Consider the following 18,027-nt stretch of genomic DNA (forward strand, 5'->3'; position numbering starts at 1 on the left):
CACTTTGTTTAATTACAGGCAGGGGGCAAGCACCAGTCCTATCGATCTGGTCAGTTCAAATTCTACACGATGAATGTGAGCAGTGAAAAGAAATGTGGCCCCACTTGCTTTTCAGGCAACTTTGATGAACTGTGGATTCAGACCTGCTCTAAAGACAGCCAAGGCAAACAAGCCACGTGCGATGTGGCATCGCAGAGATGGAAACAAAACTGTAGCTTAATCTTTCCAAAGAGCGACACATCAGGCAGGAACAGAAGAAAACAAACCACAAAAGACAGATTCCTCCTCAGGGAAATGAAATATATTGGGTGGCGGTGGGTGGAAGTCATCCAGCATTTAAAGTCTAGCGAACTGGCATTCTAACACAGCTGGCAAATTCTGTGAGACCCACAATTATTTTGAAATAGAGAAATTAATTGTGGGTAGGTATACAAATTTCTGAGGACATTTCCCATTGACGAAGAGACACAAGGCTCCTCAACATTTTATGATTGGGATGTAATGGAAATATAAATTATATATATATTTATATATATATTATATATAAATTATATAAAATCATATTAACTGCAAACCTTCAAAGATATCACGTGTGATCAGAATTAAGGTTATCTGGGGCACCTGGGTGGCTCAGTCGGTTAAACGTCTGACTTTGGCTCAGGTCACGATCTCACAGTTTGTGGGTTCAGGTCCCTGTGTCGGGCTCTGTGCTGACAGCTCAGAGCCAGGAGCCTGCTTGGGATTCTGTATCTCCCTCTCTCTCGGCCCCTCTCCCACTTGTATGCTGTTTCTCTGTCTCAAAAATAAGTAAAAAATATTTTAAAAAATTAAGAAAAAAGAATTAAGATTGTCTAAGTGCTTTATGAGTATTAACTAATTTTGGATACTACATTGGATACTATTCTTATTCCCACTTCGTGGCAGAGTAAACTGAGGCTCAGAGAGGTTAGGTAACTTGCTAAAGGTTCATGGTGACTTGGCAGGTCAGGCTGTGACCCCAGGTACATAGTACTACATAGTACCACCACAGTACGCTGTTCTTAACACTAACCTCCAGAGTTGGAGAAGATACTTGAAGAAGGGGGACTGGCTTTTCATCCTTTGTTTGTCACAATCCAGGGATGTTTTGTACTTTAGTAACTCAAGTTTAGAGGAGAAAATTTATTCTAATACACAATATGTAATTACATCTAAGACCAACATTTCCTTCACAAAACATGCACCATCCGAACGTGCACACTAAGAGCAGGCATGCCTAATTAGGGCATTAGTCATAATGATCAGGGAGTGTAACCCAGGAAGCTCCAGGTGGTGTGGGCCTCAGCACTAAGTAAATTTCACCAGCTTGCCCAGATAAAGTCTTTGCTGACTGGGATGATTTACACCTGCTGATGCAAGTGCAGAGAATGGCATCCCATACAGCTGGGGACTGAAAATAAGCTTAGGCACGTGAGTTCAGACAAACACGTTCAGATACGGGAGATAGGAATGAGGGCCTTTTAATTATGACATGAGCCAGAAATGAGGACAAGAGCTGATCGTGGTTAAAAATAGTAATTTCTTCCATATTCGTATGTAACGGCAACCAAGAAAACTTGTCTGTGGATTAAAAACAGAATGATGGGGGCCGCCTGGGTGGCTCAATCAGTTAAGCATCTGACTTCGGCTCAGGTCATGATCTCGCAGCTTGTGGGTTCGAGCCCCAGATCAGGCTCTGTGCTGACAGCTCAGAGCCTGGAGCCTGTTTCAGATTCTGTGTCTCCCCTCTCTCTCTCTGTCCCACCCCCACTCACACTCTGTCCTTCTCTCAGAAAATAAACATTAAAAAAAATTAAAAACAAACAAAAAGTCAGAATGATGTACACATGCTGACCTTAGTGAAGACAAGTTAAATGTAAAGGAGAGGAGGGGCACCTGGATGGCTCAGTCATTTAAGTCTCAGACTTCGGATCAGGTCATGATCTTGCAGTCCGGGAGTTCGAGCCCCACGTCAGGCTCTGTGCTGACAGCTCGGAGCCTGGAGCCTGCTTCAGATTCTGCATCTCCCTCTCTCTCTACCCCTCCCCTGCTTACACTCTGTCTCTCTCACAAAATAAATAAGCGTTTAAAAAAAAAGGAGACGAGGGGCGCCTGGGTGGCTCATTTGGTTAAGTGTCTGACTTCAGCTCAGATCATGATCTTGCAGTGAGTTCAAGCCCTGTGTCAGGCTCTGTGCTGACAGCTCAGAGCCTGGAGTCAGCCACAGATTCTGTCTCCCTCTCTCTCTGCCCATCCCCCACTCACGTGCGTGCACGCGCTCTCTCTCTCCCTCATAAGTAACTAAACATTAAAATAATAAAATAAATAAATAAAAGTAAAAGAGAGGGGCATTAGGTGACTCAGTTGGTTAAGCATCTGACTTTGGCTCAGGTTATGATCTCGCAGTTTGTGAGTTTGAGCCCCTCATCGGTCTCTCTGCTGTCAGTACAGAGCCTGCTTCTGATCCTCTGTCCCTCCCTCTGCCCCTCCCCTGCTGGTTCTCTCTCTCCCTCTCTCTCTCTCTCTCAAAATGAATAAATAAACTTAAAAAAAATAAAAGGAGGAAAAGCAATGGTGAAGGATGAGGGGATCTACTAAATGTATTTTACCTAAGTCAACTTTATCTTTGTGCACAATTGCCAGTCAGAGCACAACTAGAAAGCAAGCTTCTAATATTGCCAAGATTGAAAAAGAGAGTAAAGTACGTCTAGTAATTGAAAGTGAAGTTCAGAGGGAATGTGTTTCTGATTGAAGAATCCATTGCTTTACCCCAGACCAATCACAGATCAAAATCACAGCCAAAGAAATACTTGTAGGTTCTTGAGAAAAAAAACTCCATCTCTGAAAAACCAAGTGCTTTAACAATTCTGCCAAACATTTCTCTCCTGAAACATCAGCTCCTTTAGTAATGGATGTATTTCCTAAGCAAGTTGCTCTTAAAACTGGTTCAGGCCATAGAGCCATTTGGTATGTTGGGGTACATTGGGGTGAATGCCAAGAATTACACACACACATACACACACTTAACACACAGAACATGTGTATGCACACACATATACACATATGATTATTGTAACATTAATACGTGCACTAGAGGAAATGACATTTCACATTAGACTCAGTGTAGATAAGTGAGAGCAAGTACTATAAACTGAAAGGAAGTTTTATAGAAGAAATTGCAAAGGGGGAAATTCTATAAATTTTAGCCAATTATAAAACATTTTTAGTCTACCTTAAAAGAAGATAATTTAATTGAGCTTGGGGAAGATGTGCATACACTGGAGAATGGTTTGAGAATCACTGAGTTGATATAATTTTAGCATCTACTTAGATGTGTGATTCTAGAGAGTGGTGTTTTTTAAAATCTTACCTGCACACCTCAGCACTTTAAAATACTCCCCCCCTTTGCAGAATGACTTCATGATCAGAAGGGGATGGAGATTCCCAAAACTGCAAATCCCACAACATTCTTGGGGCTGCCCTTGGCAGTATACGCTCATTTGTCTTTCAGCCCCACAGCCTAGGGGAAAGGCCTGGCCATGTTGGATTTGGTGCACTCACCCGCCTCCGGAGCCGGTCCCGCTCCTCCCGGATAGCGTTCATGGTGGCCTTGGTCCTGTTCAGCTCCTCCTCTTTGCTGCACAGCATGGCGGTCAGGCTTTCATTCTCTTCCCTCAGCCCAGCCAACTCCTTCTCCCAACGAGACCGCTCTTCAGCCAGGTTGGGATACAGGTCCCGGCCAAGTACCCCCTCAATCTCCTCGACTGTCTGAAAAGCACAAAGACAAGGTGAGTGGGTTACCTGGGAGAAAGGTTGGGGGAAGAAAACAGGCATGATGGGAGCAAGTACTGACAGAAGAGTAGGTTCCACAGCTCTTTCACTGCAAGCAGTAACCGTGACTACCCTCAAATTATCCCCTCCCCGTTTTCAGATAACTTGCCTGGGTCATAGTCTGTGTTTCCCAATAGTCCCCAGAGTAAGAACAACACAGTCCCTCCAAGGTAAGTTGGTCTATCTGTGGCTCTAACTACCATGTCCACACAAATGTTTATCTTCTCTGCCCATGTTCTAGAGTCAGAGAATACACATAACTGGACAGCAAGCCAGTTGATGATCATCATGGTTGCAAATGTGAAGTTGCAAACAGCATACAAAATCTAACTTGAAGTTTCCCAAATTATAGGCCTTGCACATTCCAACTCCAAGATAACCAGGGGTCACATCACCATTTCTAGCTTTTAGTGTCACATCAGAATTCAGAAGGTATGAATGAGGTTCACTCCCAAGATGTGAAAGATAAAAATAAACCTCAGTGACACAGAAAAGATGAAGCTCACTGTGGATGCTTCTAAGACAGTAGGGATTTAATTAATTAATAAGACAGCTATGAGCTAAAAAAGAAAAGAATCTTAATAGTACTTGGAGAGTTTTTTCCCCCCACAAATTCATTTAAAACACAGTATTAATGGAGAAGAAAAATGCGTAAAATTAGAAAAAAGGAAGAACTCATTCCGCTTGCTTTCAGAAACTATTTGTTCACATCCATTGCCCTTTGACATAGGAAGCATAAACCAAAGGACATGGAAAAAAGAGGGAGAATTACCATGTAGCATAGAAGGCAGTGAGAAGATGTGAGGAGAAACAGGTGGTGTCAAAATTTCAAGAATGTGAGGGGATGACTCCCTTGGACACCCATGTTGGTTCCTTGATGAAAAGTTACCCAAATCTCGTTGCCACTTTCCCTATGTAGGGCTTCATCCTTTCTCTCAAATCTGATGCTCTTTTCCTTGTCAGCCCGGCTCCAGGCTCTTGCTGGTTGGCAGAAATCCTCAGCCCCTTCCTGCCCTCTCCAGGCTGAGGCTAGGGCTGGGCACCTAAGCTGACATTACAATCAAATCTAGGGCCTAGGAGAGGCTCCTGCGTGGCTCAATCGGTTAAGCATCCAACTTTGGCAAAGGTCATGATCTCATGGTTCGTGAATTCGAGCCCTGCATCAGGCTCTGTGCTGACAGTGTGGAGCCTGCTTGGGATTCTCTCTCTCTGCCCCTACCCTGCTCACTCTTTCTCTCTCTCAAAATAAATAAATAAAATCTTAAAATGTTTTATAAAAATATTGGGCCTGGGAGGGGCACCTGGGTGGCTCAGTTGGTTAAGCATCTGACTTCAGCTCAGGTCATGATCTCACGGTTTGTGAGTTCAAGCCCCGTGTCAGGCTCTGTGCTGACAGCTCGAAGCCTAAAACCTGCTTCAGAGTCTGTGTCTCCCTCTCTCTCTGCCTCACCTCCACTCACACTCTGTCTCTCAAGGATTAAAAAAAGAAAAAAAAAATACAGGGCCTTGGAGACTAATATGAAAGAAACATCTGTGGTTTGCTTCCCCAAACCACATCAACTGTATATTCATAACTGAGATGAATAAGATGGAAAACCAGTTGTGTTACACACATGAATCATGGTTTACCTGGAAATACCACAGCTCTTTTGTGAAATCCAGAATTCCTGTGGACAGAAACCTGTGCCTAGCATCGAAGGTATTTTTCAATTAACGTGTCACATTTTCCCTTTACACAGGCTCCTCCCAGACTTTTCAGTGTGAACTGCTGTCCAGATTACTGAGCTCTGGTGAAGGCCCATAAAGATGCCAGAAGCCCAGTAACAACAGGACCTGGAGTTCCCATCGCTCATGAGGAGTTTGTGCAGATGCAGCACCTTCCACTGGTGCTTCCTAAGCTGGAAGACGAACGGCTGTGACAGGCATGGCTGACACCTAGCCTAGCATGCTCAGGATAGAGGACTCATTCAGACCCTAAATTAGCACCATGAATGGGTAACTTCTGAAATAATATTCTAGGAGCCTTAAAGCTGAAATAAAACTTCCAAGTTAATCCTACAACTTGCAAGTGCTACATGATGGGCCATAGTAAAATGATGTGGTTCAATACTAGCAGTCTAAGAGTTTTCAAGGAAATCTCCGCACCCCCCAGCTTTTTTTTTTTTTTTTTTTTTTAGACAGAGAGACAGAGACTGAGCAGGGGTGGGGCAGAGGGAGAGGGAGACACAGAATCCAAAGCAGGCTCTAGGATCTGAGCTGACAGCACAGAGCCCAACACGGGGCTCGAACTCACAAACAAGATCATGACCTGAGCCCAAGTCTGACGCTTACCCAACTGAGCCACCCAGGCGCCCCAGGAAATCATTTCTGCTGCAAAGCCAGTGACTTTGCTGAAATAACGAGTTGTTTCTAACATTTATTTATTTTTGAGAGAGAGAGAGCACGGGGGAGAGGCAGAGAGAGAGGGAGACAGAGGATCCTAAGCAGACTCTGTGCTGATAGCAAAGAGCCCGATAAGGGGCTTGAACTCACAAACCGTGAGATCATGACCTGAGCCGAAGTCGGACACTTAACCAATTGAACCACCCAGGCGCCCATGACTTTTTTTTTTTTTAATGTGACTCAACCCAACAAAAATTTATAGGACTCCTACTTCTCCCTGCTCCAATGTATAGTATGGTCTTCTTAGAAACACTCATTCCTAACAAATACTTGCAAAAATCACACTTCAAAAGGGAGAGAGATGTGACCATTTCCCTTGGATGCTCTCAAAGAGCCGGCCAAAGGGTGGGGATGGGATACCTTGATGGCCAAGTCACAGTGCTCGCTGGCCGTGGTGAGCTGCTCAATGTGCCTGTCCACTTCAGCCACGGAGAGGCCACAGCTGCTCTTCTTCCTGCAGCAGACAACATTCTCCAGCCCCGTCAGCACCCTCTGCAGCTCCGAGTTCAGGTCACTGCAATTATCTGTGAGCAAATGTGGATGCGAGGAGTTAAGTAGGCAGGTGGGTAACAATGAATGCTCTCTGTTTCACTTATGTGAGGGACCCAGTCACGTAAAATGGAATGAAAACGGAGCTTCATATTTCCAACTTTCATGCCACGTGGCCTCATCTTACAGGCTGCTGGCACTGCCTCTGAGGCTTAAAGCCAACATAAAGCCTTAACTTATGTTGGCCATTTTCGAGATAGCCATGCCATGCTCAATGCTCTCGTCTTTCCCTGGAAGACAGCTATGTTCAAATTCTTTGGTAAGAATGAAGAAGGGTCCCAGAAGGGGCTGTTGGGACTTCAGAAGCCTTCTGGTCAACTTCCTCCTCAGCCATTCAGATGAGCAGACTTCACAAAGAGTTTCAGCTGAGATCTCATAACTTTATTAAATAAACAAAACAAAAAGGCCCAGAGTGAACAGGGACACCAAGCATTTAAAAAAATAAAAACTGTTAAGAGACAGTCCTTGCCTTCAACGAGCTTATAATCAGGATTTTTTTTTCTGATATGACCACTGAACGTCTTCTACCATTGCAATTTAACCCCCTTTTCCATCAGGGGAAAAGTAAACTGTTCTAATAAAGTTCATTTTGTTCTCCATGTCAAGGTCTTGTAAACAATTCCAATAATTTGATTCTGACAATTCCAATAATTTGATTCTGATTCTGGACACCTAGGGCCTGGTTTGGGAAGAAAAATTAATTATAATTTAATGTGAACTACAAATATTTTATAAGATAATTTTGTTGGGGAAAAAAAAATCCCCTTAAAGCCAAACTCAAATAACCTGTTACTTTGGATTCTTTTCTTATTTCAAGACAGGTGTTAGCTCTAAGCAGCCTCTCAGGGTACATTCTTCCCCTACAGCCAGTCTGCCTCCTGCATGAAAGGAGCTCAACGTCTACAGTTTCTCTTCTCCATCCTCCACCCCCTTCCTCAGTACATGCACTACAACAGTCCGTTGTTTTTGGTGTTTACCTTTGGAAGACTTCAAAACACTCAGTGGGCTTTATCAGAATATTTTGGCCAACCTTATTTGACTGCCCGGATCTCCAAGTTACCTCAATCTAGAGAGAAGACAGCCTGAGGCTTTCACACCAACCAATGGACCCAATTATTCACCCTCCTCTCCCACCCGTTCCTGCCCATCTCTGGAAGGGCATCACCATCCACTCAGTTACTCAGGTTAACTCTCAGGCAAGCTTCATTTCTTTTTGCTTCACGTCCAGAACCCAATCCATCTTGTGAGTGCAACCGCCAAAGTTTATCCCCAAAGTGAGTTCTTCTTACCATCTCCACAGATATCAACACAGTTCAAACTACCATGATTTCTCCATGGAACCACCTGAACAACCTCCAACCTCCACTCCCCACACTGCAGCCAAAGTGAGCCTCTTAAGGACATAAGTCAGCTGTTATTCCCCTAGCCCAGACCACCTAATGGCTTCCTGCTGTCATTCAACGAAAGTCCAAACTCCTCACCAGAGTCTGTGAGACTCTGCATCATCAGGACTGATGATGTTCTCAACCCAGGCTGCACCATGGAATTTTCTGGAGAGCTTTTATAAATTACCAATGTCCAGGCCCCACCCCAGACCAATTAAATCACAGTCTCTGGAGGTGGGGCTTGGGTACTGGGAACATTTTTAAAGTTCTTCAGATCACATTCACGTGCAGCCAGCGTGAGAACCGCTGATGCTGTCCTTGCCTCATCTGCCCAACTTCCCTACCCCCTCACTCCATTCATACTCCTGACCTTCTCTCCATCCCTGGAGCATGCCAATCTCCTGTCTGCTCCAGGACTTCCTTTTCCTCTGCTGTTTCCTCTGCCAAGACAGATTTCTACCCAGGTCTCCACTTACTCAGTTCTTAGTTCGAATGCCACCTCCTCATCAAGCCTCTTCCCTACCTAAAGCCTGGGGTTCCAGCTCCTCTCCCAGTTCAGTCCCTACCCTATTATCCTATCTCCTTCATGCCAATTACCACTATCTGATCTGACTTAGGTGTTTCTTATCTTATCTCTGCTGAAATGTGAAAAGAAGAAACTTTGATCTTCCTCACCAGTGTGGAAGAACAAGAATAGATCAACAAGAATAGATCACTATTCTTCAACATGAATAGTGTAGGCGATCAAGAATTAGTTTTAAGTGGGCAAATATGAACCTCACATCATATATTTAAGAGACAGACAGACTACAAACACAGGCTGCCTGTAGCATCATGTTTTCTATCAACCTTACTCTTTTTGTCCTCATCACAGACCATGCCCTAAGCTGCTGACAACTGAGAGGCACTTCTCACTGTAGAAGGCTCTCTGGAGATGGGAGTACAGGTGCCTACCACCAACTCAAGGCCAGGAGGTCCGGAGCATGCCAATAGAACTGTCTCTGGAGCACACTTCATTCTAAGTAATAAGCAGAGAAGTTTCTCCAAATCATCTTTTACCTCGAGGTGCAGGGTTCCTGCTCCACTGTGATGGAGTAACACACACTCCCGAGTGACTTGTATTATTTTTTTTTAACTTTTTTAAATGTTTACTTATTCTTTTCTTTTTTTAATTTTTTTTCACGTTTATTTATTTTTGAGACAGAGAGAGACAGAGCATGAATAGGGGAGGGGCAGAGAGAGAGAGGGAGACACAGAATCCGAAGCAGGCTCCAGGCTCTGAGCTGTCAGCCCAGAGCCTGACGCGGGGCTCGAACTCACGGACCGCAAGATCATGACCTGAGCCAAAGTCGGATGCTTAACCGACTGAGCCACCCAGGTGCCCCTAAATGTTTACTTATTCTTGAGAGAGAGAGACAGAGACACAGACAGAGACAGAGCATGAGTAGGAATGGGCAGAGAGGGAGAGAGACAGAATCTGAAGCAGGCTCCAGGCTCTGGGCTGTAAGCACAGAGCCCAATGCGGGGCTTGAACTCAAGAGCCACGAGATCATGACCTGAGCCAAAGTCAGATGCTAAACTAACTGAGCCACCCAGGTACCCCTGCATGATTTGTATTATTAAGTGCTTAAAAGTAGGATGAGGAATAAAGACGCCGCTATTCAGCCATTCCATATGGGTTTCTCTAGCACAGCTGCACTTGATACAGTGGTTGCAAGGTATCACACGTCTGCTGATGTTCTCTCATGGCAGGACCTGAGAGGTGGAACCAGGCTGTATGCCAATGATATTGGGTCATAGGGAACAGGAGGAGGGTATATAAATCTGGCCAGTGTGTCTTTCTTATTGCTTAACCAAACAGTTGCTGAGCCCCGCCTCAAGCTAGAAACAGGATACAAAAATGAATAGGAGACTCTCCTCAACCCTGAGAGGCTCACAGATGTACGAGAAAATGCCACGGTCCCTTCTCTCAGCTGTCTACCAGCATCGTGGGGAAAGTGACCATAGGGAACATGGTGCTAGTACAGGATGGAGAGTCAGGAGAGCTGAGGAGGGGATGTATATTAACATACAGACTGAAAGCAGATGAGCGTTTTTTCTCTTCAAACCAAAGAGAGCTATAAATGCTTTCTCTGGTCTTAGGAAGCCAAATGTGTAATGCAAAGGTTGGAAGATGAACGCCACACACTCCTGCCTGTTATCCGCAGAGCTCTGCACCATGGCTTTACACGAATCAGGGGACACTTGGCTGTCTCTTGCTATTGTTCGGTTTAGGAGGACAAGGTGGCTAGGCGGGCAGAAACAGATATTCTCCACCCCCCCCCCCCCCCCCACCGCCCCATAGCTGAGTGCCGCCCCATAGCACGAGTCACTCACTACCATTCACCTGAGCACTGGGGCTGTTCCATACAGGGTGGAGTAATCTTTCTGAGTCTGTGGTATATTCCTCTAGATACTGACTTGGAATAAACTCTCCATCCCTTCTCCTGGCCTACAGTGCCCTACGTAATCTGGCTCCTGCCACTGAGAGTCTCTACAAAAGGCGAACGAGATGAAGGGACTGCTTGTTAAGGGACCAGAGGAGCAGGATAAGACAGGGACCAAATATTCCAGACTGAACAAAAGGTGCCTCATTTACAAATCAAAGCCACAACAAGGGATCACCTCACACCCATCAGGTTGGCCACTATTTAAAACAACCACCGGAGAAAATCACGTGTTGGCGAGGATGTGGAGAGAAAATTAGAATCCTTGTGCTCCACTGGTGGGAATGTAAAAGGACGCAACCGCTGTGAAGAACAGTATGGCAGTTCCTCAAAAGTTAAAACTAGAACTAGCCTATCATCCAGCAATCCCATGTCTCAATCCAGTTTCAAAAGAATTGAACATAGGGCTCAAACAGATACTTGTATGCCCATGTTCATAGCAACCTTATTCACAACGGTCAAAGGTGGACGCAACACAAGTTCGCTGACCAACGGACAGGTCAACAAAATGTGGCCTATACAAAACAGAATGTCATTCAGCCTTAGAGAGGAAGGAAACTTGGACACATGCTACAACACGGATGAACCTCGAGAACATTATAGTAAGTGAAGTAAGCCAGTTAGGAAAGGGCAAGTGGAGGACTCCTCTTATAAGAGGTACCTAGAGTAGAGGCAGAAAGAAGCACAGAGGTGACCAGGGACTGGGGGGAATAGGGCAATACACACTTTCAGTTTGAGAGGATGACAAAGTCCCGGAAGTGGGTGGTGGTGAGGGTTGCACAACTCTGAATGTACTTATTGCCACTGAACTGCACGCTGGTCATGGGACAGCAGCATGAGGACCACACTGAGGCAGACTCGCTATAGTACCTCAGGCTGTGCTGTGCCTTATGTCACAAGGTGATGGCTTGGTCCCTTGTCTAGAGGACAAAGAGGAAAGGCCCTTCATACCGAATACACATTCTGTTAATGGAGTTAATGGAGGTTATTTTTCTCTTTCCAAAGAAGAATCTGAAGTAGCACGTAGCAAACACCACATGTAAGGGGGAAGGACAATAATCGGAACCAGGGAAAGGCTGAGGATGCAAATGGAGACTCACACAGCTGCTGGGGCGGACACTTCCACTTAGCCCTGAGCTTCCTGGCAGCCAGAGCAAAAATGAAACATGTCCTGTCAGAAAGGAGGAAGCATGCCAGTTTCACAAGAGAGACAATGTGTTCTTAGCAACAAATGCTAAAAGAATTTAGGTAAAAGGGACTTCACATGTGCTGTAAAGCGATGTGACTGCCAGTCTCCTCAGACACACTTTCAAACACAGACGAATTTCATGATTTCTTACACTAACCTTCAATTAAAATTAAGCTGTGGGCCATTAAAGTACAATGTGAAGGGAATTCTGGGAAGGCGTAAGTTCACACAGTCTTGGCTTTGTGCCTTTTAGTTGTTTAATTTGCTGGAAAGACGAAACAGAGGACACAGATGAATAAATGGAATGAGCATCTCCCTTTGGCCAGAGGAGGCAACTAGCCACCTGCAGTCCAGGATGTGTTGTGTTTGGACAAGAAGGGGTTGGTATCTGGCACAGCCCTTTTGGTTTTTTTGAAAACAGTTTTGAATTAATTGTCAACATTTGAAAGTCATTAGAATTTATGGCTATTGTTGTAAAATCAGGTCTGGCAATACTGGGCCTAGCTCCTCACACGACAACCATCTGTGGAGTGGCCAGCAGCTGGCCGCTTTGGACTCAGCACGGCCACGGTGCTCCTCTGCTTCCCTCACAGCCACACACTGAACCCCACCTGCCACGTCCCAACCCCCCCCCCCCCCCCTCCATCAGTCTGCAGCCCTGCCTCTGCTGTTAGTTCTAGATACAACTTTTCCCAGTTAGATTTCGGAGAGGAGCTGAAGACAAGAGAGCTCAGGTTCATCTTCCAATGAGAACCCAGAGGCTTAGGTTTTTACATTGCTGTCTGATGGAAGACCCAAGTACTGGGAGAATCGGGAAAGAGGGTAAGAGGGTGTTCGTGGCTATGAAAGCTAACCCAGACCAGCATTCTTGCTTGGTTAAACACACACACACGTTTTCTTCTTTCTTCCTCAGGATCAATGAAGCCTAGCCCTAGAGTTCCATACAAGAAACTATCCCAGAGTTAGTTCGTTTTGCATCAGGTGTCAAAGGCTGCCTGTTCTCTGTTTTTTTTTTTAACCCCCTGTAAAAGCCCTAACCCTGATAAAACATTAGACATTAGAAACACTTCCCCTGGTCCGCCCGATTCTGAGCTGTGCACCTTTACCAGAACGGCTCTGCTCCAAAACACGGTTGCAGCTTCAAGAGCTCACGCTCCTAGGGCTTCTGCTCCAGAGTTAACGGTCATTTGCCGGCTTTGTTTGGATGCTTCTCCCTCCCTTCTTCCTAGCAGCTGTTTTTTAGGCTTTGCCTCGAAATACCCTTTTTCTAGAAAGCCTTCCCTGATTACCCATGGTCTTAAAAAAAAAATTATTCCTTAAAATTTTTTTAAATCGTAGTGTAGTTGACATGCAACATTACATTAGTTTCAGGTGTAGAGCATGGCGACTGGACAAGTCTATACACTATGCTGTGCTCACAAGTGTAGCTACAAGTGTAGCTCACAAGTGTAGCCACACAGCGCAATTATAATGTCACTGACTATATTCTCTGTGCTGTGCCTTTCATCCCTGTGACTCCTTCATTCCAAAAGTGGAAGCCTATATCTCCCACCCCCTTCATGCATTTTGCCCACACCCTACCCACCTATAGTCTTGTATTTACTTCTTTCTTGGAGGCATCGCATTCCCTGTAATTACTTATTAACTGACATATCGACCCTACTAGGTCCAGCCCTGGGGACCAATGACTGTTTATTAGTCCTTGTGTTCCCAGATGCTCACAACAGCAGGCATGGAGCAGTGCTCGAACAAGACCACCTGAGCTGAACGTGTAAAAGAAATTAAAGACTTTTTTTGTAAATCAACTTTTACAAGTATCCAGTTTCTGTTAGTCGGCTCACTGGTAAAGAATCATCAGATCTAAGACCTATCACGTGGCATACCACACCCTATTAAAAAGGCAGAAAGCTTTCAATCGGGTGGATCCCTAAGGTGGATGTGTCCACTCAAGTTACAGATGCTAGGCACAGTGAATTTGAGCAAGTCTTAGAGAGAAAAGCATCAGAAGGCCTGCTGTGAACAGTCCAAAGGCCTTACCTGTGTGGTGCAGCAGCCCAGGGCATAATCATAACTCCCACGGCCTTCCAAGGGCCAGCACACATCCCCCCTACTGCTGTTTCGCCTGGGCATACATTGTGCCTTGTAAGGCAAGTCAAGTGGAGCAAAGGGCTACAGATTCTTTCAGCACTGACCTAGACGTTCCACTAACAGGCCAGATGTGAATTCCTAAGGATGTAACAGTTCGGCTGCTGTCGTGGCTCTAAGGCTGAAACCAGGAGGGCTGTGGCTTTCCTTTGTAAGCAGTCCCCTTCACACAGCATGCAGCAAGGAGTAAGCAAAACCAGAACAAAGCAAGACTTTAGAAAAGGAAGAAACAGAAGACAACAGAAATGTCCGCAAGAAAGGAGTAAGACGGTGTCCATAAAGGTTGCACGCTGCGTAATGTACACAGGGCCTGTGTCTCCTGAAGACAGGAAGACTCAGAAGAACAGTGCTGTGATAGCTTAAAAGCACCTCAAGATTGCCATTAACAAACTGATTATCATGAACTTCCTGTGGCAACACAGTAGTAGTGAAGGCACATCATCACCCATGTATATTCTTGCGAAAACTGCTAACCTCAAATCTAACACTAAAAAAACCAATCAGACCATCTAGATTGAGGGACTCTACTAAGACACTACTAACCTGGCCTCTTCAAAAAGGTCAATATCATGAAAGACAAGAAAGGTGGGGGACCTGTTTTAGATTAAAGGAGCATAAAGAGACATGGTAACTAAATATCATGTGTGAGCCTTGACTGGATCCTGGATTAAACAAAAGCAACAAAAGACATTAATGGTACATTTGGGAAAATTTGAATATGGACTATATATATCATTCCATCTGGGTTAAAATTCTCGGGTATGATAAAAGTGCTATGGTTAAAAAAGAGAAGTTCCCCGTTCTTAAGAGGTTTGTGCTGATATATTTAGGGTGAGGCATGAAGTGAGTTGCATGCTGTCTGCAACTTACTTTCAAAGAGCTCAGAAAAAAAATTCATGCATGTGCGCAAAAATCAAATAACAAAAATCGCATAACATTAACAGCTAGTGAATACAGGCAATGGGTTTATGGGTTTATAGGGGTTCATTTTACTGTTTATGTAAGTTTGAAGTTTTTCAAAATAAAAAGTTGAGGGGGAAATAAATACTTGAGCATTCAAGGCCAGAAGGTACGACAGAGCATGGACACACTGAGTCTAGATTTAATGTAGGGACCCCTGTGATGTTCGATTTCTCCGTGCAGCTATGAGAACCAGAATGCTTTCTGGAAAGTGTCACTGCCACACCCAAATTATCCCCCAAGACCACAGACATGAGTCAGGCTGGGAGCCACCAGCTATCACGCCGGCTGGGTCCTAACTTAGCTGGAAGGGATGTGTTTCTTTTCCCAAAAGAAACCAAGTTATACTTTCAGGATTTTTTTTTTTTATGTTTATTTATTTTTGAGAGAGAGACAGAGACAGAGACAGAGCATGAGCAGAGGAGGAGCAGAGAGAGGGAGATACAAAAGCAGGCTCCAGGCTCCGAGCTGTCAGCACAGAGCCCGACACGAGGCTCGAACCTATGAACCGTGAGATCATGACCTGAGCCAAAGTCGGATGCCCAACCTACCGAGCCACCCAGGCGCCCCTGTACTTTCAGGACTTCTATTTCAGCCCAAATGTACGCGCCTGAATTTGTTTTCATTTTTGCTAATGTCACTTTGCAGTTTTAACACGCTTTGTTTCTCTGTAACATCACCTCTGATCACTCTCTCCCCAAGCTCACTAACTAACCTCTGGTCCAAATGGTCCTTCCTCAGTGCCTGGATCTTCCATTTCAGCTCAAGGGCCTTTTTCAGACAGGCCCGTCTCAAGCCTCAAGAGCCAAGAGTGGCAGTGCGGAGCAGGCTGTCAGTACCAGTCCCAGACCCCGGGGCACTCACTGTGGTAGGGATGGGAAAATTTCCAAAGCTTCCAGGAGAAGGGAGGAGATGTGCCTCTGACATCCAAATATGGTTGACACAATCCTTTCTCCCAGGAACAATGGCCACAGTGCTGGTCTGGGTTATAGTAACACAGATGAGGGTCCCGTACTTTATTCCCATTACAGATTAAAGCAGGCTTTCACAGGCTGGTCTTGGAAGCGAACACTCCCTTATGATGCTGGTTTTAAGGAAAAACATGTCATGCGTTTCCAACAATCAAAAAAACAATTTCACCTGAAGAGACACAGCCTGTTTAAAAAACTGAGACAACTTATATTATAAAAGGAGTTCCTGAATCCCAACATTTATGGAAACTCGCTTCGAATGAATGTGGTGGAGTCTTTTCGAAAAGTGTCTTTTCGGGGGCTAAAAAACTATTTCCCTCAAATTGTACTCAAGTCACGTAAACTGAAGTAGAGCAGTGACCCTGCCTGCTTTCAAGCTTGATTACTGTAAGGAAAGTTCCAGAATGATTTCCGATGCACTCCTCAGTCACTCTGCCCTGTTGACATTCGCAGACAGGTCTTATTTGACCAGGCTCAGATCCCATGGAGAAAGCACACAGCCACCTCAAAGAGTCCTCCAGTGAGTCAATGTTCAGAACTTCAAAGTCTCCTCTAGGCTTGGTTCTCAGGGATGACCAACACTGTGCACGGCTTAGGGGAAATGTAGCTGCCCAGTTAAAGTGAGGAGAAGGAAAAACAAAAAGGCAACAAAAGGCTTGGCCTATTCCATCAACTACTCAAGATGCTATTTTCAGTCCCATCTAACCTTTCCAACCTGTGGCCTGGTTCCTCAAAGTTCCATAATCAGGTTATAAATGATTGGACTGTCAAACATTTTTTGCTGCAGGATCCATTCTAGTCACCCTCATTCCTAATAACATGCAAATTTTCTCCAGACAGGCTCCCTTGCCTTTGTCAACACTTCTCTCCAACCCTACAGAAATCGTTTTTGGAGGAGGCAGGGCTGCCTTTCCCTGCCCCGACCCCCCTTTCTCCTCACTGGGAGTGGCTGCTTGACACTTTGGAACATTTTTCCTGAAGCCATTAAGCCTCATCGGCCATTAAGCCGGGAAAATCTGGCTTTAACGTTAAACATATTTCATAGTCACAGCTGTGCCAAAGAGCCAGGTTTCATGTGTAAATTCTTCCTTGGTTGTCCTCCAAAAACTATGCATAAGGAGGAAATCTCTATCTAAATGATCCCACCAGCAAACAAGGTATCATATGCTTCCTTTCATCCCTAAGGGTGGAATAGTTGGGCATTGCTAGATCCCAGAAAAGAAGAATTTCTCACCTAAAACAGAAGAGATCTCAAAATAAGGAGCAGAACCCAACGCAGGCTGTGCAAAGGTCCACTGGATCAAGGATTTTGTTTTACAAACAATTGCTCCAGATGAGCTCTGCTGTTCCATTAGCAGAGCTGGGAGAGCAGCCTGCTGGAGAGTGTGCCACACATGCACGAACATGCACACACATCTGTGTTCTGCTCTATGGCAAGAGCCAGAATCGTTTGGCCTAAAAGTGTTGTTTCTAAGATGGAGGTCTGCAAAAATCTCGATTAACAACAAATACTCTGCTACGAAGCCAGGTGCTGTGATCACACAGCTGCTCCCTAAATTCCCCCATCAGCACTAGAGACCTCAAAGGATCGCAGTTAAGTGGAACACACTAACCGTAGGCACGTTTCACGATTTAGGCAGAGGCACGTAAGAGCAAAGCCATCTACTGAAACACGGGCGCCAACAACAGTAACAACTGCTTAGCTGTGTGGCCTTGGACAAATGACTCACCCCCTCTGAACTCTGTTAGCCCAATTTTACAGATGAGGAGATTTACAGGGCCTCCTTTCAAGGCTGAAGATTAAACATGAAGATGCATGTAAATGCTCGACACAGAGTGAGCAAAACACGTTATCTGTTCTAGCCAGCCTCTCCCTAACTAGAGCTCTTTGCCAAATTGAGGGAATAAAATTCCCAAGCCGTAATTCCTACCTTGTCTTTGTCTACTTAATTACCTTTATTTTCCAAGCAACTGCGTGACCAGGTTTGAACAGAGGTAAAGCAATTTATTTTAAGATGCCGTGTGACACTGCTGGGATCTGTCTCCTTCAT

At 45.0% G+C, this 18,027-nt stretch overlaps 1 protein-coding gene across 2 annotated transcripts in view; it reads right to left on the bottom strand.

The window, feature by feature from the left end:
* The window catches only part of MCC (MCC regulator of WNT signaling pathway), a 429,487-nt gene that overhangs the window by 64,942 nt on the left and 346,518 nt on the right, over positions 1-18,027 (bottom strand). For both annotated transcript variants that reach the window (XM_043588824.1, XM_043588916.1), the window contains 2 exons: positions 6,652-6,815; positions 3,580-3,786 (listed from right to left, as the gene is read on the bottom strand). In XM_043588824.1, coding sequence (XP_043444759.1) covers positions 3,580-3,786; positions 6,652-6,815 — 371 coding nt within the window. The remainder of the gene's footprint in view (positions 1-3,579; positions 3,787-6,651; positions 6,816-18,027) is intronic.

This window comes from Prionailurus bengalensis, chromosome A1 (assembly GCF_016509475.1).
Source record: "Prionailurus bengalensis isolate Pbe53 chromosome A1, Fcat_Pben_1.1_paternal_pri, whole genome shotgun sequence".
In the NCBI taxonomy this organism is placed as follows: domain Eukaryota; kingdom Metazoa; phylum Chordata; class Mammalia; order Carnivora; family Felidae; genus Prionailurus; species Prionailurus bengalensis.